Below are 24,141 nucleotides of genomic sequence, written 5' to 3' on the forward strand. Positions count from 1 at the left end.
TGCTTCTGCGCCGTCTATAATAATAGATAATTATAGTAGCAAAACTATTTACAAATGCGTATTTCAATCCAGAAATGGGTAAAAAGAATCCGTACCTGTAACCAGAGTCACAAATGTGTACTGTAAATTTACAACTGCATAAGTGAAGTCTCAAATGCGTGACCGTGTACACTGATTTGTATGCGCACTGGGCCTCTTGATCTGCATTCTTACATGCATTTTTCACATGCCATATTGTATTACACAGTAAACATAAATAATACAATTACACTGAAAGAAAAAAAATCCATCCTAATGCCAACTGACTTGTACTCAGATTGCGTTGGATTCTCATTCCAACATTATTTAGCATGTTGGACTATGTAGCAATATTCTCAGTTCTCCCTTGCTGGATGACAGAACAAGCTAATCTTTAATTTGCATGGTGCACCTGCAACGAGTTCACTGTCAACAAACGTCACCGTGTAGAATGTTCCATCGTCATCGGGCACCTGGAGAGCGGTTGTCGCCTTCAAGACTGACAGGATGGTTTGTGCCTGGAGTGTGACATTACTTTCCACCAAAATGTCAGCGTTGTAGGATATCCCGAGACAAACATTAGTAACATAGTTTCTCAAAGAATACAAAATAATGTATTGCGATCAAATTTCATCAATGGAGTTGGCACATTTCATTTGATAACATTCGAGCCTCACGAGCTGAGATTCAAACAACGAACCTCAAAACTTGTGAGGCAGAAAAAAAATGATTCAGGCAATATTATGGAATTTATTTCATTAAAACTTGGCAATTCAAAATGTGAATCCATCTTAATAAGAAAATGTTTAATATGACCAGTTAATAATGAGTATAGGAAAACTGAAGTGTTTGTAATACATATCAGCAGCAAATCACATAAACAGGCAATTAATATATTTATAAAATAACTGTTTTTCAGGTAAAATAATGTTCATATTTCTTGCAATCAGAAATGTTCCACTCTTGTCTAGCGGATTTTCATTTTGTTCAGACATTTATTTCCACTAAACTCATACCAGAGTCAATACTAGAAACAATCACACAATAATTTGTGAAGAAACATAATTACCTGAAAGTGCATGTATAAAAATACCATCAGATACACTGTCATGGTGGAAAACATTGTGTTCCTAATTGGGGGGGCGGGGCACCATTCAATCAACAATACATTAGAATGAAAGGAGCAGGGGAGACATTTTTTATCTTCTCCACAAGAGGGCGCAACTAAAATACGGAATACGAGTTTTGTTTCTTTATGTGGTCAGGGGTTTTAAGAGTAAAACATTGTGAGCTGATATGAGCACCAATTAACCATTTTATACAATCCATAGTAAAAAAATGTTTACTTTATATATCTTTTGAAACAAACGACTTCTGAATCTCGTCTGACATCTTATACCCCATATAGTGAGCCAATTTACCCGATGGTGGAGCAACAGCATTCAAGTACTTTCATGTCTGTCCCATTGTTGGACCTGAGCACTGCAGACAGTAACAACTTAACTTTAAGTATTTAACTTACAACAAAATGAGTTATTAACCATTTATAAATATTCCCGAATCAATCCGATATTTAATCTTTTTGCTGACTTAAAATGAAGACAACTATTTTAATCATGTGCACCCCGAAAATACGCTCCAAGTATAGACATGGGCGGCGCCCACTTATCTCTTGCTTCCTCTTCCTCCTTCACGTAGCTGGCGGACAGGTGACGAGCGCTGACGTGGCGTCTGTGAGCAGGGTGTGGTAGTGATGGCCACTCTGAAACCGAAGCTCGGGAGCACGTTTCAAACCTGAAAATAAAGTTGCCTCCAAACACTGTTCCGACGCTCCATTCAGTCTGGAGAAAAACACGTGACCTGTAACGTCCGAAGCAATAACTGTTTCTCTAAATCAGGGGTGGGCAAACTTTTTGATTCGTGGGCCACAATGGGTTCTAAAATTTGACAGAGGGGCCGGTCCAGCAGTACAAGGGTGGAATGTTTTGGTATTCTCACTTCTTCTGAGAAAAAAATACATATCGTACAAAGAGAAAATATATGCTTTAATTTTAAATGAAAATGAACAAACGCATTACAACAAAAGATCTGTTTTAGAGTGCGCCTCCTAGTGGAGACACAACAGAATTACAGAGAAAATCAAACATGAACCAGGTTGACTTGTTTAATTTTTTTTAGTTCGTCGTTCGGCCGTAGTTTGCCCATGCTGCTCTAAATGAACTCTCGTAAACCCTAAAAAGAAACCGTCTAAATCCAAAGACTGTGGAAAAATTAATATTCTTAAATAAAAATCTTTGAAATGCACATACTCTACCTGTGCCATGGTTTTCATTACTTTAGAGAAATGTTTATACTTACTGACTATACTAGTGAGTTAACCTATGAGTCGTGGTTTCTTAGTGTAACATTATTTCACAATTTTATTTACTTACGACTTCAGGAAAATGTATTATTATAGATTTGCTTCATTTTTTTATTTACTAAAAACTACCACAATACACAAAAACATCTTTGAACTCGGTATCCAATCATTGTTTCCGTGTGCGTATACACGTCTATAGTATTTGACTGCAGTTCTATCTTTTTGCCAACAGATGTCAGTATCACTTGAGCTTTAAAGCATCAAACCATTTTTGAACTGATTGCTTCAAATGGTTCAGTGGTTCATAAAAACTTAGTATGAGTACTCATTACTCTAATATTTGGAGGACTACTCCTTACTTTTACCTGAGTTATATTTTACTTTATTAACAGCACTTTTTTTTTCATTTCTTTTTCTCCCACTAATCTGCAAATTGCTATGTCGTGATAGTGCAGTTAAGTGAACGACTCACTCACTGGTACATTTTTGGAAGGCAGTGAATAAAAAAACGTACTTGGATATTCAAATCGTCTCTAAAAGCCGCAGTGAAAGAAATTAAGTCAGTTGCTGGTCAAATGTTATTGTCAACCTACTGTATGTGACAAGAAAGGAAGGACGAGTGAAATTTCCAAGCACAAGTCAGTCAGTGTTTCTCAACATTTTAATCACTCAACATACACATTTATTTACACCAGAAAATGTTCAAAAACTCAGCAGACGCGATACAACACGCGTATCAACATTCAGTTGTCTCAAGACTCAGCTGCCAGATCTTGACATTAATTTACAAATTGCTACTAAGGGGCGGAATCATCACTTCTCCTAATCATATATATTTCATCAAATAAAAATAAAAAGAATAAAACAATATATAAATTATTAACAACGTATCTTTAAAACGGCAAGCTACTTATAGCACTTTAGATTGTTTAATAATTAGGACTTCTGGATTAATTTGTGAAAAAATTGTGGAATTGATGAAAATTCGACATAGGTTTTTGCCTGACAGCAATGAAATACACTTCATTAGCTGCATCGTTAAAGGTAAAGGATGTAGTTTAAAAAAAATACACATATACATTACATTAAAAATGTATGTCGACAGTATTATTAAAATGAACTTTTGGAATATCATCCTCTCTTACCCCCTCTAATTAAAATTTCAAATATTATTTCTTAACTAGTCACGGCAAGACAAAACTAGCCAATCAGCACCTGCAGGGACAGAAGTCGTGACCGAGAGTTGTGTCAGTCTTTTTGCTCATGTGTACAGCTGCTCACAGAGGCACGCTGTCACAAAGGAGACGATTATAGTTTTTGGGCCAGTTATAGTATTTAACTCTGGTCAGCAACAAAAGTTAAGACGGAATTGGAACATTTTTGCTTCATGTCAAGAGATATACCCACTATAATGACCACTTTTATGTTTTAATTAATTGTACATTCCATAAAATACAACAACAATCCAGTAACTTTTCATGTTTGGCAATATTTCATCGTAAATAATTTATGCTAGCAATGTAGCGGACTTGGCGTGCTGCCGTGCATGTGCATTATTAGTTGCGGCAAAGATGCGATGGGGGCGAAGTACTGATAAGAAGACTAAATCCGCTAGGTAACCAACATGCGACATACTTACGCGGCGGCCATGTTGGAAGGGGCAACACGTCAATTAAAGGCAATGCACTGACATTGAAATTCAGTCATTTCTTGCTCATTGGTTTACTTTTTTGTCAATGCCAAAAGGTGTGATATCAATATAGAATATTTTGGTTAAAAAAAAAAACACTTTTTTCTTTTTTTACTGTGTAATGTTCCCATTTTACTGTGTTATGTTCCCAGTTCCCTTGTCATAATTATGCAGCATGGTGCACGACCATATTTAGCACAAGATGCCTGCATACTTTGACTTCGTTTTTCTTGCCATCTACACACATGGAACGTTTGAAGACTGCACACTCAGTCTTGAATAATGCTTTAAATTGACTCAACTTTCAACCATGGGAAAAACTGCTTCGCAGGACCGTTCTGATAACAAACACATGTTCAACATAAATACAAAACTGAGAGAAAACATGTTAAAAAAAAGTGAGTGGTACGCAAGCAATGTGCTTTAGTCAACATATACAATCGGAAATACATTTCTACATTTAATCAGTAATTACAGTACATTAAAATTTTTAAAACAAATCAGACATGCAAGCGCATGAAGTTTAAAACGAGCAAAACCTTTCAGTATTAGTAGCCTGTTAACAATGAAACATCAAATTGCATTAATTTGGAGTCTCTGTCACTTTAATAGTTACCTCTACTGCTGCATAATTGATTATTTGACATACACATTGATGATGAAGTATAATCTCCAAGACATTAGTGCAGTGCTTCTCAAATAGTGGGGCGGGCTGAGGGGGGGGGGGGCGCATGTGAGCCTGGCGAACATGCTTTTTTCCGCCGTACGACAATAAAGTGTAATTGCACATCCACTCCAGTAGTTGGCAGTGGCGCTCTCCCTGGTCATTGTGCGCAGCGAGTATTAACTACGCTGTAGGTTTGTTTTGCAACGAAAATGCTATTATTTATAGTTGCGGTGGAGCGCGGGTGGTGGGGTGGGGCTGCGAATTATTTTCTTCTTGTTGGGGGGGGGGGGGTAACAGAAAACAATTGAGAAGCACTGCATTAGTGCAAATTTATCAAGCTTGTTTAAGTCATGAAAACTAACAATTGTATTTACCCAAGTCTGTTTGTTCTAGTAAAGTTCCAAAGTGATATCTACCTCTACCCCCTCATCATCAATTTAATCCTATTAATAATGATACGTAACTGTTATGTTATGGGGTGCTGAAACCGATGAATATAATTTCAATGGGAAAGATTGACTTGAATTATGATCATGGTTACGGCAAATTAATCTCAGAAATTGAGGTACCACTGCAGTTAGGATTACGTAAAATCCTAAATAGCTCACCATATTTTTAGTTGATTTGTCGAGCAATAATACTGTAGATAAATGTGGTAACTGATTGGAACGACATTAAAGGGGAAGTCAAGTCAAAAAATACAATTTACAATATCTTCTATGCGCCCACGCTAGGATAAACACAATGTTAGTACTGGTTGATGTTGTGTTTGTGGAATGTGAATTAAGTGGAAAAATCCACCCATTTTTAGTTATTTCAGGCCATTTTTCCGCTTGCTGTCGACTGCAAATGACATCACAGTGCCCAAGGGCTCGGCTTGCAAACATGCACATGACCGAACCCAGAAAACAGGGGAGACGTGACAGTGGTTACCTGAGCCTTTATGCTACAGTCAGACCGAACGTGTTCCTGGTGGTGCGATTCCATATATTGTTAATGCAGTTCACATTGTCAGGCGTGGTTGCGCGCAGTAATCATCATAGATCATGGAGCGTGAGATGATGCGCTGACATCAGATGACTGGTTGTTACCACCTGAAAAAAAAAAAAAAAACAAAATGGAATAAAATGACAAAAAAAAGACAACGAGTCCATAGTGTAGTAAACTGAAGACAGCTGTGACGGGCTACAGCATCAATGACTATTTTCAGCGTTATGCAAATCAGATTAATGGGTTGTCCTTCGATAGCTTTGAATTAAATTTCTCTCAAAGAGATCAACTTTGGAGTAAAATAATAACAGCACCTCATGGGGGCAGGTCATGTGATCTGGTGTGGTAGTGAAAAAAACAGAGAGACGACAGCTGCGTCCAACTTCGTAGGCCCTCCAAAGAATTAACTCATCTGTCACATTACGCAACGTCAGACACAACTCGACCTCGCGCTTATATGAATAAATGCTCATACTGGGCTGTATAAATGAAGTAGAAGATAAAAAAAAAAAAAAAAAACACCTAAACTTGGTGCTATATTACGTTGCATTCTTAAAAAAAGTTGTCATACCTCCTCCTATCCGCATGTTCCTAATAGCTTGCAGTACTCCTGATGACGATCCAGAACTGGTGATCTATAAAAATGAACAGAAACACACATCAATTGTTGGAGAAAGGTTTTTATGAGCTGCAAGAAAATGAGCAGAAACTGTATTCTTACTTTCGTCCCACTTCCAGAAGAAGCTTGAGACAATTTGAGAAACGGCCTTGCAATTTCTGACCGCACCTGAAAATACAAAAATGAGTCAACTATTGTACAATTTTCACTAGATGCATATAGCTGTAAATATATTTATTTTAATAACAAGTCCTGTGTATCAATTGAGATTTGGTAAAATATCATTTTGGGATGAGAAGCACGCACCTTTTTGACCAAGAGTGTTCCAAAAACCAATACAAAGAAACCCTATGAAAAGACAAAGAGAAGATTTGGAGAAAAAAAGAAAATCACAGGTTAGATGAGTTGGGTGACACATAAAAAAAGTGCAAGCAGACTAGACGAGTATATGTTGACGCATAGCTACTTTATAACCATGTTCAAGCAATTAACAATTTTGAAGGGGCCCTATAGTGCTATTTATTTATTCATCTGTTTTCACTATATATATATATATATATATATATATATATATAAATATATATATATATATATATATATATATATATATATATATAGTCCAGGGTGCAAAATTTGCTGCCCTTGTGACCCGAACCCGGATGAGTGGAACACAACAAATTGATAAATAGATATGTTTTCATGGTGGTCCATCAAAAAATGAGTTTGAGAAATTGATAAAATTGGGGACCGATGTGTAAAAAAAAAAAAAAAACTTTTCAAATCTTGACCAATTATTTTTGCAAATTAAGTGGACCTACTGAGAAAAACAACTTTCGTGTCATGCAAAAAGCCTTAGAATAAAAATAATTCTGTTAAATGATCTTGTTCAAAAGCATTTGGATGCCTTACGGTTTAAATGCGTCACTGTTAAATCTTCCATAGTGCAGTTGCCTTTAACTTTAATTATTGCCGGAATCTGTATGGATGAGAATCGCAAATAATAATTAATTTTACTGTATATACAAATTGCATCAGACTCACCTGCAGAGAATTAAAGAAGGCGAAGGCAATGTGGATTCCGAGATTACTTGGGTCAATTAGGGTTCCCACTCCAAGACTCCAGGTGATTCCAAAAAACGGTGTGAGGATTGCCAAGGTCTGAGCAACTGTCCACAAAACATGCTTCTCATTGTCTTGGACATTAATATGCATTCCTCGACTCTGAATTACTTTAGCCATCACCACAATTAGGATTATAATATTTATAAACACAATGGTGAGCGCCGGGATCACAAACGCCAGCAGCGCTTTTGACGAATTCCAGTTGAGCCAGCAGATGGCATTTTCTTGAACGTAAGTATTGCTCGGTGCAGTGACGGCTATCGTAATGGTCGCAATAAGCAGCGGCGTCCCATAGCCAACGGTGAATCCAATGGCCAACATAGCTGTTTTCGACAATCCTGTCCCGAAAACGTTGACTGTGTGATAAAACAGGACCATGGCAAAATTCAACATCCAGAAAAAAAGCGCCAAGTAGAAGAAATGGATGAAAAACGTAGCGGCGGTGCATGCACGTGTATTGGTTTTATCTCCTTCCGAGATACTTGAGCCGATAATGAACCAAATGTTTGCGATCAATAGAGACAGCGCAATGTTGACGATGGAAATATTTCGCAAGTGTGCTAGGGACTGCTTTCTAACACTTCGCCATATAAACGCCTCGATACAGAGGCATAATACTAAAGATGCCAAGGAAATCCCGACGCCAATAAAGGTGATGTAACTCAAAATAGCGCTATTTGGGAAAAAAGGCGACATCAGCATTGAAAACGAGGTCAGGTGGTCACACCGACATGTGACCGTTTCATCATTTCTTCCAACGAGCTCGCAGCCCTCATCATCCCATCCTCCAAGACCATCGAAGAGGGAAAAGTTCCAGAAGACACACTGAGGGTTTCCCAGGCTATCATTTACGACGTCAAACGTGAAAGTGATATTGTCGATGATCATGTCGGCCTGAACAAGCACGACTCTCCCGTTGATGACCCTGTCCGTGGCGTTGTCCTCATCTCTCGGAGGAAGTACGTTATCCAAGGATTCAAAGGTTATCACGGTGAGGTTTGTCGCTCCGTTAGGCTGCTCGATGTCGATTTCCACCGTGGAATTGAAATCCCCGTTGAAGCTGCCGATGAACGTGGTTTTGTTCAAGAGAATCAACGGCGTTACGATGTCAAAAGTCTCATTGATAAGTCTGCTCGTGATCCCCTCGAGAGCAAACAACAATAACGAGCTGACACTCTCATTTCTCGGAGGGACAATTCTTGTTTCTAAAGCCTCGACAGCTTCGATGTTAAGAATATTCCATGCTTCGGTTGCGTTATCTGTGGTAAGGACACCTGTCGTTAAAAGGACATCCTGAAATAAAAAGGGGCGGGGTGAGAAACAATCAATACTTGTTTGATCATCATTCAGTGTGCGGGGAAACAAGATGAACGTACGTACCACCATCGACTCCTGACTTAACGTAAAAAGTTGTGTCGCCGTTGTTACAAAAATGGCTACGTTGTTGAGAATCAAAACGATGGCCTCGATGTCGTTTGGAGATTCAGTCACTTGCTCGGCCAGTTCGATCGTGGCGTTGCTGAGTTCGTCCAGGAACTCTGGCAAAGTTATTGCCGTCAAAACCTGAAATTTCAGACAAAGCACAAAAGAAAACGAAACAAATGAAGTCATAAAAGTCATATCAGAGTTCTAATCGTTACGCAAATGGAGTTCATTTGTAATTGAACCGCTTTCATGGGAGTCCAAAAAATCTCTTTCGACTCTCCTATAACCCAAATCGTAGCGGTTGCAATTTTATATGATTTAAAAAAAAAAAACGTTTATCAACTCACCCGCGATTGAATGAGTAGTTGCGCAATCCTCTGGAGGGTGCAGTTGTCTTCTCGATCTTCCCATTCTCCACTTTCCCTGCAGATGGCAGTCTTCTCTCCCGTCTGGTTTATCTCACAAGAAGCTCGACCCACGTCATTTAAAACTCCATTTCCAAATTCGGGATCACCGACACATGTGAATGGGCCTGGAAATACAATAAATTTTCAAGAGATGAAATGTTTAAATATTAAGCGTATAGATTAGTATTCAACGCGTTGTCACGACGTACCTTCACGGAGCAACAGTGTTATGTTCTGTGTGAATCGAGGAAATGTAATCTCTTGACAAGGGATGATTATTTCTTCCGCGTCACAGTCTTCCTCTGTGATTGTTATGACATCCTGGATAGAAGTTCCTGGTTCTAAACATGCCCCACCCCACCAGAAAAAACAGCACTGTGAAAATAATACTGTAATTATTCACATTTACACACATTCTCTATCTCAGTTGTGGGCAAACTACGGCCCGGGGGCCACATGCGGGCCGTTAAACGTTTGAATCCGGCCCGCCGAACTTGAAAAAAATGAAATTAATAAACATTGTTCATGTTTTATTTTGTAAATACTGTGATTTTTTCAAAGACACACATATATATATATATATATATATATATATATATATATATATATATATATATTATATATATATTGTTGTAATGGTTTTATTCACTTTCATTTAAATTAAATGTATTTTTTTTCTCCGATGAGCTGAGGTGACCAAAACACTCCATTCATCTGCTCTGTCAGGATGGCCGAGTGGTCTAAGGCACTGCATTCAGGACCCAGTCTCCCCAGGAGGCCTGGGTTCGAATCTCGAATTTCCCCATTGTGGGACTAATAAAGGGCATCTTAGAACCCATTGTGGCCCGCCAATCCAAAAATTTGCACACCCCTGCTTTATCTAATCGAGATTTTCAGTGTACCTTAACTCATTTACTTCCATTGACGGCTAAAGGCGTCAAAGATCTTTTTTTTTTTTACTTGGCTGTTAGTGAATGAGTTATATGATCAGTCAAATTTAACTTTTTTTTTTCCTTATATTCTTAAGCCACACGGCCAGCGATTAGAATGAGCTCATTTTGGAGTGTGCACAGCTTTTTTTTTTTTTGTCACTAGTATTGGACAGATATTTTTATTTGTGTGGTCTGTTATTGTGTGATTAGCTGGTCAGAGTTTTCCTAATTTTTTTTTAGGTGGGGTGGGGGGGGGGTGGGGCACTTCCCAAAAAGTGGCTTGGCTGCGAATAAATTGCACAACAACACAAATGCAAATTTTGTCTTTTTAAGTTTTACCTGAAGATGAGATTTCGCTAAACACGACCTGGTAGGGTTCCTGGATAAAGCACTGCACTACTATTTCTTGCCCAACCTCACACAAGATCTTGTCTTGGCGGGGAACAACCTGGACTGTGGGCGATGCCAAAAGACCGACTCTTTCACCAGAGTCTTGCAAGAAACTGGAATCCCCATCGAGCAGCCGACATTGATAGCGTCCTGAAATGAAATTGTTTTGTGAATGAAAGACTGCACCTCGAAATCCAGCAAACAACAGATGACAATAAAGGAAAATGTATTTAAAATAACAAAAAGAGTTTAAATCTTGTTGCTTTTTCTCAATTGGTGCCGGCATATTACAAATGTGTACTACACTCGTGTATATATTTTGTGTTTATTTTGAAAGTACAGATACCCAGAGAGTTCAAATGTGTCTTACCATCGTCAGTGAAGAAGTAATTTTGGATCGTAAGTGTTTCCGATCCATTAGCTCTTGAAAAGCTGTGGCGATCATCTTCAATTATTATTACTCCATCACGTGTCCACTCTGTTGACGTGATTAGAAAGACGAGGTTGGCCGGTGGTGGGCCACATGTCAGCGTTATAGTGTCTCCAAAAAATATATCAGGTGGTTCAACTTCTATGATATTGCGGCCTTTAATGGGAAACAAGACAAAGAATGGAGAATTATTATACCACATTTTTCAAGACAATCAATGTTGAGATGACATTTAAAAAGTCTCGAAATGTGTCCCTACGAGAACGTTGGCTTAAATTACTTACTGTCAAACACTACGGGAAACAAGTTCCTCAGGTCGTTGAATATTGCTATGAGAAGTGCTTCAACATCTGGGTCTTGAATTGGAGTATTTGCAGAAATTTCAAAGTCAGTAATGGTGCTACCATTCCTTTGTAAAAACACAAAAGTAGATTAAATATGACATGGGAACTTGATAATCGAAACATTTTTTGCTCTACAGAGTGCTGGGAGCGACAAAAAATGTAATTAAATAAATAAATGGTGTCCTGAATTAATTATTTCCCGATTTAATGGGCAAACTACGGCCCGGGGGCCACATGTGGCTCGTTAAATGTTTTGATCCGACCCACCAAACTTGAAAAAAATCAAATGATTATTATTATTTTCTAAATACTGTGGTTTTTCAAAGATATATATATTGTTGTAATGCTTTTGTTCACTTTCATCTCAAATTAAATGTATTTTTTTCTCCGATGAGTTGAGGTTACCAAAACACTCCATCAATCTGCTCCTGGTCCGGCCCCTCTGTCAAATTTTAGAACCCATTGTGGCCCGTCAACCAAAACGTTTGCCCACCCCTGCTCGAACTGTACGACACATTTGAATAATGTTCTGAGTTTACGAACAGAATGTTCTTCAAAAGTAACTTTTGTTTATTCAAAGTGCACCAAAAATAGAGTTCTGGTTTACAGGACTCCAAAAGCTTCTGTGGGTCAGGCAGTCCAGATGGAAACACTCGAGCATGGGCTGCTGATTAATTCAGAACATAGGCTGCCTTTGGAAACTAATACGAGGGGAGCGCACTCTGCCTCTCCGAACACACACACTCTCATCAATGGCACATCACGAGAGAAACGCCTGCGAAATTTCAGATAAAAAAATCAAATATACCTGAATCTTATAAGACCCGCTGATATAAGACCTGGGATGTGGATCCTAGATTGTGTTTCGATCTGTTTGAGACATTGAGCACACCCAACATGAGGATTCAACAGTTATTTCAATATCAACAATCACAAGCATTTGTTAAAAAGATCATTTCAAATTGTAACTTACAGAATTCAAAATTATCTGGAAAACATTATTATCTTCGTTGTTAAATGAGTCCTCAAAGTCCAGTTCGAGGGTGAACGATAATGACCTCCCTAAAATACAGACACAGCTTGTCAGCACATATTGGTGCAACGATTTTAGTGAGATGAATATTAATTGTGTGTAAGTCATTTACCGTCGGGTGTCGGGGGCGTTGTAGGTGGACCTGAGGAGTTAATTGGAGAGCAAATTTGAAAAAGGACTCAAACATTCCATTATTTACTCATAAATCTAAATCATGTTCACAAGATGAGTTTCAGGAGGACACTCTTGTCCTGAAATATTGGAAAATTGTGGTCAATTTACTTCAACTGAAAATGTTTGGTTTTGACAATTCCTTTTGTTATAAAAAGTCTACACACCCCTATTAAAAGTGATCCAGGTGAAGAAAAATACAAGTGCGAGGTAAATTATATAAAACCTTTTTCGGATATTAATTAGACTCAGCATCAACCGGTTACCAAGTTTCAAAATGTACCGTGGCATTTTATATTCTATTTTTTTTTTTTTTTTTTTGCACGCAAAATTATGCAACCCGCTTCCCTCTCGCTTTTTGGGCGAACATTCAGAACAGGCGATCAATCGATCATTTTAGGTCAAACCCAAATGTCTTCACTCAAGAGGAAAACTGAAGAAAGTTGCATCACTGCACTTCTCAATAATTTTTTTTTAATCATTTCGGATAGCTAAAAAAAAAATAATTAATTAATAAACAGTAATTCAGCTGTTCGTAGAAATAAATGGTAGATTTGGAAAAAAAGTTCTCAAATATAGTTCATGTTTTAATAGAGAATCAAATATAGCGTAAGGTTTGTGATGTCTGTGTGAGTTTGTAATGTTGTAGTCTAATAATAATAATAATAATAATAATAATAATAATAATAATAATAACCTTTAATTCAAAGTTTGTCAGCATCATGCTAATGAAAATGTACTTCAAATTAAATATATGCATTGTAGTTAAATTAATGTTAAAATGCATTTTAGATACATTACTTTGTGTTGGACATGTAGCGATGATGCCTGAGGAGAAAAATGTAAAATATATTATATTCATGCAATCACCCTCATTATTAACAAATTTCGGAATGAAAAAAAATAAAAAATGCTGAAATCTCATGAAAGTAGCTACACTTACTTGGTTCACAGAATATCCCATCTGGAGGAAATGTATTTATGCAGTCGCAATTTGGCACGTCGTCATTGTTGCATGCACCAAAGGTTTCACAGATCCCACATGGCCATAGATAATCATCCCCACACTCGCACCTCTGATCTCGATTGAAGTCTGAATAGCAGACTGAAAAGAAATGGACACAAATATTGACTAATAAAATACTGAAAAACAGAAAAACAAGCATCAAGAACATTCTCACCTGTGGTCAGATTTAACATTTCCAGTATGAAATCCATCCTGATGTTTATTGGTAAATCAGACAGAGCTTCCCTTAGTCGTTCAATAATTTCGGTTGGCTCAGTCCGGGTTGTTGTTATGTTGAGAACCATGTTTACCGAAGCTGAGGAGAATTACAGGAAAAGGACAGCAGTTTAAATCACTTGTCGTACGCAAGACTTAAAAGACACCGCATTCACTACTGGCCATCTGCTTCCAAAAAAATCTATAGGAGATACAATACGTGTTTAGAACACAAATAAATAAAAAGTGCCTATAAATGGGAACAGTGTTTAAAAAAATGTCAAGCTAAACAAACAAAGCAAAGAATTCCTCATTCGAACACTCTCGATGGGATTAAGTTGTTTGTAAAGACTATGCATCTAATTTGATAATAAATAAACAATAAATAAATAATAAAATAATTCAACATAGTCACGCCACAGGACAATACCTCTCATTGTTGGTTGTATGGGTGATGTGTCCGTCGTGTCACATGGCGCGATCACTGTGGAGCGAACATGAAAACAAAATAGTCATTATTTCATAAAAGCAGGAAATTCAATCGTCGTCATCAAATTCTAAAAATCAATAATCAATGTCGCACAAACAGCAATGGCCGCTTCTATTCCAACAACACATCTGCCTTTTGCAAAATATTTTTTTTTAAACTGTAAAGCACTTTGGGTTGCATGATAAGGCGCTATACAAATAAAGTTGATTTTTGATAAGTTTGCTAAAATTGGTTGCTTGTGTCATGATCTGTGTTTTTGTGTTAATTATTTTTAATTATTTATTATTATTTTTTTTTTATTATTTATTTATTCATTTATATTTGTATTTAACTATTTAATTTAATACGCGTTTTGTTTCATGTTATGGCTTGTCTTCTCGTGGTACTTGTCTTGCTCGATAAGTTTAATGTTACGAGTATAACCTCACACTATTATAATTTATTTATTTATTTTTTTAATTTTTTGTAGTAGTAGTAGTAGGGGTAGTAATAGAAATCAGAAATGGCTTCTTTACGCTATTTTGCCAGTCTGCGTCTACGCCTGGGCACCCTTCTATCATTGACCCTCCGTTTCTTATTCAAACAAATAATCGTCCTTCGCCCTCGTCCGTCTTTTTGAAAGCGCTTCCATCCTTACATTTCATCAGTCCGCCACTCACTCCCCACCTCTTGTCTATTGTAGTTACATGTGCTGACCTACTAGAGGGCAGGCTATGCCTGTGAGTCCAATTTTACTGCAGGGAACGCAAATGAGGAAAAAAGAAAAAGTACAGCTTTATTGCAGGCAGTTAATTAAAGCGTCTCCATGGTAACGCAGAAGAGAAATGTTTCTTTCTTTTTAAAAGAACCCAATGCAACATCCGTGGGTAGTTGACCCGAATAGTAATGTTTGATTTTTATGAGTCTTTTATAGAACAGATTCATAGAAGATCCACTTACTAGAAATTGGTTGACAGTAATTCCCAAATGGAGGAATTCCATTTATGCAGTCACACGTTGGCGTTGTACTGGCGTTGTCGCATATGCGAAAATTGTCACAAATGTCACATTCCCATCCAAATAAATCCTCACACTGACACTCAAATTCACCAGCAGAGCTTGAATTTGAAAGGCAAACTAACAAGAAATTGAAGAAAGAATGGTCATGATTAAACTGTTGCAAATTTTCAGAATTACAACCCCAATTTCATTGAAGTTGGAATATTGTGTAAAATGTAAATAAAAACAGATTACAATGATTTGCAAATCAATTTCAACCTATATTTAATTAAATACATGATAAAGATAAGATATTTAACGTTTAAACTGATATACTTAATTGTTTTTAGCAAGTAATAATGAACTTTGAATTTTATGTAACACTTTCCAAAAATGCTCGGACAGGTATAGCAATGTTGCTCAACGAACAATTGCTTGGAATTAATCATAATAATGAACTATAAGGATTTCATCATCTACAGTTCATAATATCATCAAAATGTTCAGAGAATCTGGAGAAATCACCGCATGGAAGGCGCAAGGCCGATTCTCTCGGCGCAAGCTCATTTAAGATGGTGTAAATTGGTAAAGTGTTTTGTGGTCTGATGAGTCCACATTTCAAATTGCTTTTGGACGTCGTGTCCTCCGGGCCAAAGAGGAAAAGAAGCATCTGTATTGTTATGGATGCAAAGTTCAAAAACTAGCATCAGTTAATGATTGTTTGTTAAAAACAATAACATTTGAACTTTAAATATTGTGTCTTTGTCGTGTAATCAATTAAATATAGTTTGATTTATAAATCATTGTATTCACTTACATAACAGTCCAACTTTAATGAAACTGGTTTTGTAGATGAGTCAGTAACATTTGTTGAAGGGATGAATGAACCAAAATTCTTACCTGTGGTAAGATTCCAGTCTAGTCCTATATCATCTGTCCCTGAATCGATGGTGGAGGGAGTATTCTCCACTGCAGCTCTCAGCATATCAATGAACACGAATGGCTCGGATGTGTTCACCATGATGACGATGTCCACTGATGCTGAGAAGGCGCACAGGAGACAGAGCAAGAATTAGTTCACATTTTGGGGCAGTCATTTTGAGCTCAGAATTGGGTGTGGGCTGCTGGCTTTACTCAAACGTTTGAATTTTATAATTCTATAAATAAAATTGATAATTTTATAATAAAGTTTTCATCCAAACAAGGTCATGAAAAAAAGTGGATTTCCTATCACAACAGTTGTGGTTCACGCCAACACATCAGAAAATAAATAATTAAATCACAGCGCCCTCTAGTGGCGAAGGAACAAGATGCTGTACGATCGAAAAAAGAAAAAGAAAAATATTGACATGCTGAAATGAAGACAAATGCTACAATAATACATTAACACAGCAAAACATTTTGACTTTAAACTATTTTTAATAAATTGGTGGTGTCTGTTTACAATCGTTTGAATGTAAATGACAGTTTAAAACCACGATATTGTTCCAAGAGGGGGAAAAAAAAGGAACTAAAAAGTGTCTCACTGACATGAATGTTATATGCGACATTTTGGCATGAGTGATAAAAAAAAGTACTTTTGAGAGGAGAAATATGAAAAAAAATATAAGCACCTGCTATTTGTTGTTTTGTGATGGTACCTGTGAAGCACAAATAGTTAAATTCAAATGTAAAGTAAAAACTCACTCACATGCGTATACAATGACTATGTTCCCATAGAGAAAAAGTATTGGTGACCTTCTTTAAAGAAAGACAAACTCACAATGCTCGCTGAAAAGAATTACTTAAAAATGGGTAATCAATTTAAAAAGTAGATCTTGGAAAAATCCCACGCGTCTAAGAGCAACGGTGGGAATGTCGTTCTACATTGCTGAAAGGTTTTGGCTGTCACTCTTGTTAATTGAGCCCCACCTCGCAACAGAGGAGAATACACAGCTTGTTACTGGGTCACGCGTACTTCCCTGCTGGGCGTGCAATTTTCAACTTTCACTTTTCTTTTTGGAGTTCACATATTGATACTTGCGAGCTGCAGGATTGCACCGCTGGAAAAAAAAACTGACAACACAATCAGAACTGGCTCTCACGAAGTAAAGAGGACAGTTTGCTTCCTTCTTCTTTGCTCGTGGTTACCTTTATATTGCGATAAAACATGTTCTAAATTTCTTCCTGGTATACAGTGGCGTATTTAACTACGGGTGAAACTTTTTGTGTTGGGGAAAATGGTTTAGGAAGAAAATTATTTACTAACAAACTTAAAATATTCAATTTAAAACTATGCTGAAACTCGGATCTAAAAATTTGGGAACATTATTTTTTTTTTCCTGCTGCCTTGTCGCATTTTAATGCCTTCCCTTGGGCGTCTTTGAGTTGAAGATAGAATCAGCGCGTAAGTTAGCAAATGCTCCCGTGTCATCACAGGACTTCTATGCACCGGAGGCTTTAAGCGAATACATTTTACCAGCTCAGACATATCGGTCGTGTTGGTATATGCAAGATAAGATACATTTTTTTGAGTGACAGGTGACAGTTGAGTGGGCGTGTTTTCAGTACATTCTGCAGACACACCCACAGTGAGATCTCAGATGTTCACCATTTTGAAGCCTGATTTCAAATTTTAATTAATTTATTCATATTTACTAGACTTGATTACAATGCACTTCTCTGCAGTGTGAAGAAATTTTACATTCACCTCACAGGGATTTTAATAATTCAATAGAACCTACAGATAGTGAAGCTTCAAATCTGCTTCATGAACCAGTTGTAGTATTTTTGGACTCCAGTAGATGGCAGTCTCTGTTCAACATTGGGCTGAAAGCGCACTGACTTTCCATTTTTTTAAATCCTTTATTTAAAACAACGGTGCCATCTACCGGACTCAAAAATACGACAACTGTTTCATGAAGCAAATTTGAAGCTTCATTTTCCCATCACTAGCTACAGATATCTGAGCTACCAGAATCTCCATGCCACATCCTGACGACAGACTTCTGTTCATAATTGTGGATGAATATATACACTACAACTCAGTCGTGGAAAGGTATAAAGTCACCCTGACGAGGCAGTTCGTCATCAACACCTCCGAAATTCAGCAGCTAAGCTGTTTAGCGGTTCAGTTAGTTAGTGACGGGCCGGCTCAATGTACGTACGCCCTGCAAATCTTCACAAAAGCCGCTTTTCCCCACAGTTGTCGTCCGTCTATTCATTGAGGGCATCAGGTGCATGAAATATCACATTAGGTGGAGCTGGGCTGAAAAGTCTATTACGATATACATAACTCATATCGGTTGATATTGATATATTGATTTCTTTTTAGGGCTGTCAAAGTTAAAGCGTTAAAAATATAACTTAATTTAATATTTTTAACTCGGTTTTATTTGGTGAAAAATAATTTTGCAAATACTGTACCATATTAGGTGTAGATCTTTAGAACATCATCTCAGAACAAAACACTCAGCTCAAGTTACCACTGGGCCTTGCAAGCCAACAAAAAATGCCTGTAAAGATGACTATGTTTGGATCGTATTAAAGGATAGAAAAAAAATAAATAAATAAAAAAAGCAATGACAGCAGTCTTTGAATTAAAACATACTTCATATTTGGTGATTTTCCGTTAATTCCAAGATATTATTCAAGAAAATATCCGTTGCAAGCGTCACCAAAAAATCCCAGTCAAAAAATGTGATTAATCGCAATTAATTACAGAATTTTATCTTGCAATTGTTAAAAAATGAAATCGCTTGACGGCACATTTTTTTTAACCTAATCAAAAGAAGAGAAAATATTAAATGAGTTATAGATAAACTACAATAAAACAACTAACAAAAGGAAAAATACTAAATTAAACTGTCTTAGATAATTTGTTAGGTGTGAGTCATCAACTCGTTAGTTGACTGTCACCTAACGCTGATGCTGAGCGTCAAAGCCGGCTTAAAGTCACGTCCAAAACAGGCAACTCCTTGACTTCTACTCAAGCGACTGGTCATTTATTCGACTCGGCCTGCGTACGCGTACTTCTCATTATCATTCAAAGAAAAAGGCTGCGTTTTTGTTTTTTGTTGGACGCAAAAAAATTCTCAGATAACGGTATGGCATTTTATATGGAATGTCATCCTAACTAATATAACCTGCACTTACTTGGTTCACAGAACTGCCCGAATGGAATTCCATTCACGCAGTCGCAGGTTTCTGTACTAGCAATGTTGCATGCACCGAAAGTCTCACAAATGTCCTCTGACCATAATAAGTCATCCTCACAGTGACACTGATATTCTCCTGTAGCGTTTGGATAGCAGGCTGAAAAAAAAAAAGATGGACAAGGCGGCATTAGTGATGAATTCAAACACAAAAATAAATTGACGTGGCAACTTTAAAACCAAAACTCTCACCTGTAGTCAAATTTAGGCCTGCTACTAGCAATAACTCATCTGTGACTTTGAAAGGTGAGATGACCTTTTCCAAAGCATCCCTCAGCAGATTAATGATCTCGATTGAGGTAATGTTTGGAGTGGTAATTGAGAGGAAGATGTCCATTGATGCTGCGGAGCAATTTGCCGCAGAACAGTTTTCTATGGCTGAAACAGACACAATTTTTTTTTTTTTAAATCAGTTGAGTAGAACATTTTAATTAGTACATTCACTGAGTGATGCTCCACCCTATTAAAGTCTTCTAAAACAAACTCACCATTCCTTTTTTGCCTGGCATGACTTTGAGTTATTTTTTTATGTGTCAGCCCCTGGAAAGTATGAAAACATGTTTGAGTCAGGTAAAATATCCAATTGGAGCTTTGAGTTTGGAATGGAAATTGTAGCGTTGTAAATGGTCATTTTGTTTACATTCTCATATCTGTTTCTTCCTCCCTTGCAATAGCTGAATAAAATTAACTCATTCACTACCAGCCAAGTAAAAAAAAAAAAAAAAAATTATCTTTGACGTATTTAGCCGTCAATGGTAGTAAATGAGTTAACTATACCACAGTAAATGTGGCAAAAATATTTTGGATCACTAGTCTGCATACTTTGGGGAGCTATTCAAATTTGTCAGATGAATAATTTACAGGATTTATATTTGTCTTTTAATAAAACATGTTTTTGATTTTTTTTCCCATTCGAGAATACTTTTCAATATGCTTTCAATTCTTACTTTAAAATACAAACTTGAAGACTGTGTGTTGTCCTTATTCCAGCAAAAGATGTAGGAACCCAGAAGAAGCAGAACGATAAATCTAACGACCTTCAGTAATGATATCCCTGTGAAGAGAAATTGAAATCGCAATCACATCACATTTAAATTCTCCCTTGCAACACAGAAAATTATTCCTTCATCCACAGTTTCTATCGCGCTTGTAAACAAATACAGAATGTGTTGTTTCTCCAATAGCGTTCCAGTAAAACAATGCATCACAGAAGTGGGGATACAAATATTTACCTCTGGTCTTCTTGTTATTGATGAAAGAATTCATTTTCCCCCGAATGCCTTAACAAATGTGTGCAGCAGTTGCTTCGCATCAACTAATAAGGCATGTGTCCGTGTTTGACACCAGTCCGACAGGTTCAGTTGCTACACGTAGACGAAGCAATTAGAACTATTAAGCCTTCATGTTGCGAACATTTGAATTAGAGAATAAGCTTCCTTCTTCCTTGATGTTCTGGCTTCTCATTGGCCACTGACTGAGAAAAATTTGTGTGACTCCAAGTTCCTCTCTCTCATGTAGAAAAAAAAAAGCTTTTATTCACAAGCCAGGCTTGACTTGATGTTTTGGTGTTTATGAGAGCCTTTTTTTATTCTGTGTATAACTAGAAGGCTGGAGATCAGAAAGAATAATTTACAAAATACGCCTTTCTGTAGTTGCTGTTGTTTCATATGATTTTATTATGTGCGAGCTGTCATTTTAATGTTTGTCTGTGTCCCGAGGTGGGAAGTTAAGATATCAAATATTGAAATGTTTTTGCTTCTGTTGTGGTACAGATACTAATCGCTGCAAATTGCGAATGCGCATATATATTAGTCATCTCAAATTTGTGTATTATTTTGACTAGTCTCCTATGCTATACCCTCTCGTTTGAACCTCTTGGGAAGGTGGTGGACATACTAGATCAGGTGTGGGAAAACTACAGCCCGGGGGCCACATCCGGCCCCGTTAAACGTTTTAATCCGGCCCGCCTAGTTTGAAAAAAAATTAAATGAATAAAACTAGTTTGTGTTTTATTTTCTAAATACTGTGGTGTGTCAAAGACGGATATTTTGTTGTCATGCTTTTGTTCAATTTCATTTAAAATTAAATGCATTTTTTTTTCTCCGATGAGGTGAGGTGACCAAAACACTCCATTCATCTGCTCCTGGTCCGGCCCCTCTGTCATATTTTAGAACCCATTGTGGCCCGCCATTCCAAAAGTTTGTGCTAGATGCATGGTGTGGATGCTTTGAGGTTGCAAGTTGTGTTTTGTCTGTGTCTGCTCTACGCTTTGCGAAGGTGTATCTCGGTGCTGCAATATCGCTCTTTAGGGACACAATTCAGCTCACATTTAGTATATTGAAATGCTATGAATTGCTCTTATAAATTCCAGACATTTATTTGCGGTTGGTAATAAACTCTTGACATGCCCTCATAAACACTAACGAAACGCTGTAAAAAAAACAAAAAAAAAACAACAACAACAACAAACCGACCACGGACTGACTCAAACCCCAAGCCTCACTCAAACGCAGCTGCCATACTTTTTCATCCACTAAGAGTTTGAGGGAGCTGATGAGTTAACACAAAGGACTGTGATGACAAGAACAGGTGGAAACAAACATTTAACAAGGAAGACAAAAAAAAAGCACTTGAGGAAACAAAACTTGTGAAACAAAACCAAATTTAATCGAAACAAAAACAGAATCATGACACCATATCCCTTTTAGGCGCTTATTGTTTTAACACCACGAAGATCGATCAGGTGCATCTCCAGGTTCGCTGTTTCAAGCATGAATGTGTGGCTTTAGCTCCTATATCTGATACCATACCCGGTTTTTGCGATGACTATTGAAAATTCAAAAGAGTTAACAAACTCAAGTCATTTGCTCTGCCTCAAATGGTAAAATACAAACATCACATCGCCTCGGAAAAGAAATTGACAAAGGCCCTAACGATTAATCGGAAAGCAGAAAAAAATCAAAATTGATAATCCATAATCTAATTCATTGTATTCATTGTAAAACTTTAATTGTAAAGTTAAGCAGTTTGTTGGCTACTGTGGAACTTGAGGGGACCTTGTTTTTGTTTTGTGTTCACATTCACACTTGGGATAAGGTGCACCAAATTTCATCAGTAAGGACCAGAATCTACCAAAAATTGTTTCGATCATATTACGCACAATTAAGGCATAAAGTCACGATTTCGGAAAGCTAATATTCCTAAAAAATATAAAAATAAAAAAATAAATAAAAAATCCGAGTGACGTCACCCAAAACTTCTTGCAAAAGCAGAAACCCTTACACAGGTAAGAGACAAGCTTAAGAAAGACTAATAAGACAGCGACGTCGCGTGGTTGTTGCAACGCATTTTGGCACTCATTTACCATGGGAACAAAAGCCAAACCAGTGGGTCAATAGACATTGTTGACAAGCCCAGCCACTGTTTCTGAGTGCGAACTACAGATCGAGCATGAACACACCTTCAAAGTGAAACAACGCAATGGGACACAACGGCAGACTACACCTACAGCACTTAACACATTATTATCCGCCTACCGCAACTCTGGTGTTGTCATCAATAGCACACATTGTTTCTATTATGCCAGCAGGAGGAAGTCAGCGCAAAAGAAACATGCCAGTCATTTTTTGCCGAAGCTTTATTGGCATGTTGACAGCAGCGTACCCGACTCACTTTCATTTTCACTTGGCTTACAACAGCTTTTTTACAAAATTCCTTTGCACCTCAACAACGATGTTATGAAATCATAATATTGTTAAGGATTAGCTATATCCTTTCATGGTCCATAAGACTTTATGTTTAAAAAATCCGAATTGTGTTTATTGTCTGGTTAATAATAGCTCCACACCCTGATACTTAATGACTAAAGAGTACTCATTCCCATGACAGGTCAAATGGATCCTCGCAGATATTTTGCTAGTGCCAAGTTTACTAAAGCAGGCGCCATTGTTTGAATTCTACATTGTTGTGTTTAAAAAAAACAATAGGCCAATTGATGAAGAAAATTTGATGTTTAAGAGAAGAGTTTGTGTGTGTCAAGTTGTGTGCGTGTGTAGTGTAGTAGTGTCAGTGACTTCACCTATTTGCGGATATTTTTTTTTTTAATTTTACCCCACGATCAATATTAACCCTCCATGACTTGTAGTTTTCCGTGATATGACAAAAAAATTATTATTTTCCACGGCAAAATACTGTCTATAGCTGCGGTGCCATTGCGTCGATCGCGATCGCCCAGTAGATCGCAATGTAGGTGACGATCTATCGCATTGACATACAGAGCAACCACCTGTTGCATGCACATACAAAGGTGCTGACCAGAAAAATTTGCCATTTCCATTTTGTTCCATCTACTCTAAATCCAATGATAAAGTATAAAAAACAATATGGGCAAAATATTAGTTAAGCAGAGTATTTCCACACGGAGTGAGAGGAGGATTTTTGTTATGCCACATGCCTAATGGTCATTGCGCAAGGTTCGCTATCAACAGCTCCTATCCTTGACTCATTCCATTCAGCGCAAGTCATCATTAAAGTAAGGACAGAAAATATGCACGAGTTGTATCGTGCGATATGCTTTCATATATATACTGTGACTATAACGACTTTAAATTCCATTTTCAAATAAATATATACCAACGTTGGTAGTACACTTGGACTTC

The 24,141-nt window shown here is 37.3% G+C and overlaps 1 protein-coding gene across 1 annotated transcript; it reads right to left on the reverse strand.

Moving 5' to 3' along the window:
* Positions 1-3,023: 3,023 nt before the first annotated feature.
* Positions 3,024-20,749, reverse strand: LOC148316796 (uncharacterized). The gene is made up of 26 exons (XM_088286882.1): positions 20,716-20,749; positions 20,431-20,537; positions 19,972-20,023; positions 19,676-19,861; positions 19,425-19,583; positions 16,904-16,930; positions 16,191-16,331; positions 15,252-15,428; positions 14,253-14,306; positions 13,782-13,922; positions 13,544-13,705; positions 13,402-13,428; positions 12,542-12,571; positions 12,370-12,458; positions 12,205-12,266; positions 11,337-11,461; positions 10,993-11,208; positions 10,572-10,772; positions 9,510-9,641; positions 9,241-9,425; positions 8,849-9,031; positions 7,388-8,761; positions 6,653-6,694; positions 6,449-6,514; positions 6,299-6,362; positions 3,024-5,831 (listed from the first exon to the last, which is right to left on the reverse strand). Exons 1-26 carry the CDS (start codon positions 20,747-20,749, stop codon positions 5,782-5,784), a joined length of 4,086 nt encoding a protein of 1,361 aa, XP_088143008.1. The 3' UTR covers positions 3,024-5,781.
* Positions 20,750-24,141: the final 3,392 nt, after the last annotated feature.

Source organism: Idiotropiscis lumnitzeri, chromosome 21, assembly GCF_059441095.1.
Source record: "Idiotropiscis lumnitzeri isolate Australia: NSW breed Sydney's pygmy pipehorse chromosome 21, RoL_Ilum_1.0, whole genome shotgun sequence".
NCBI classification, from domain to species: Eukaryota; Metazoa; Chordata; class Actinopteri; order Syngnathiformes; family Syngnathidae; genus Idiotropiscis; species Idiotropiscis lumnitzeri.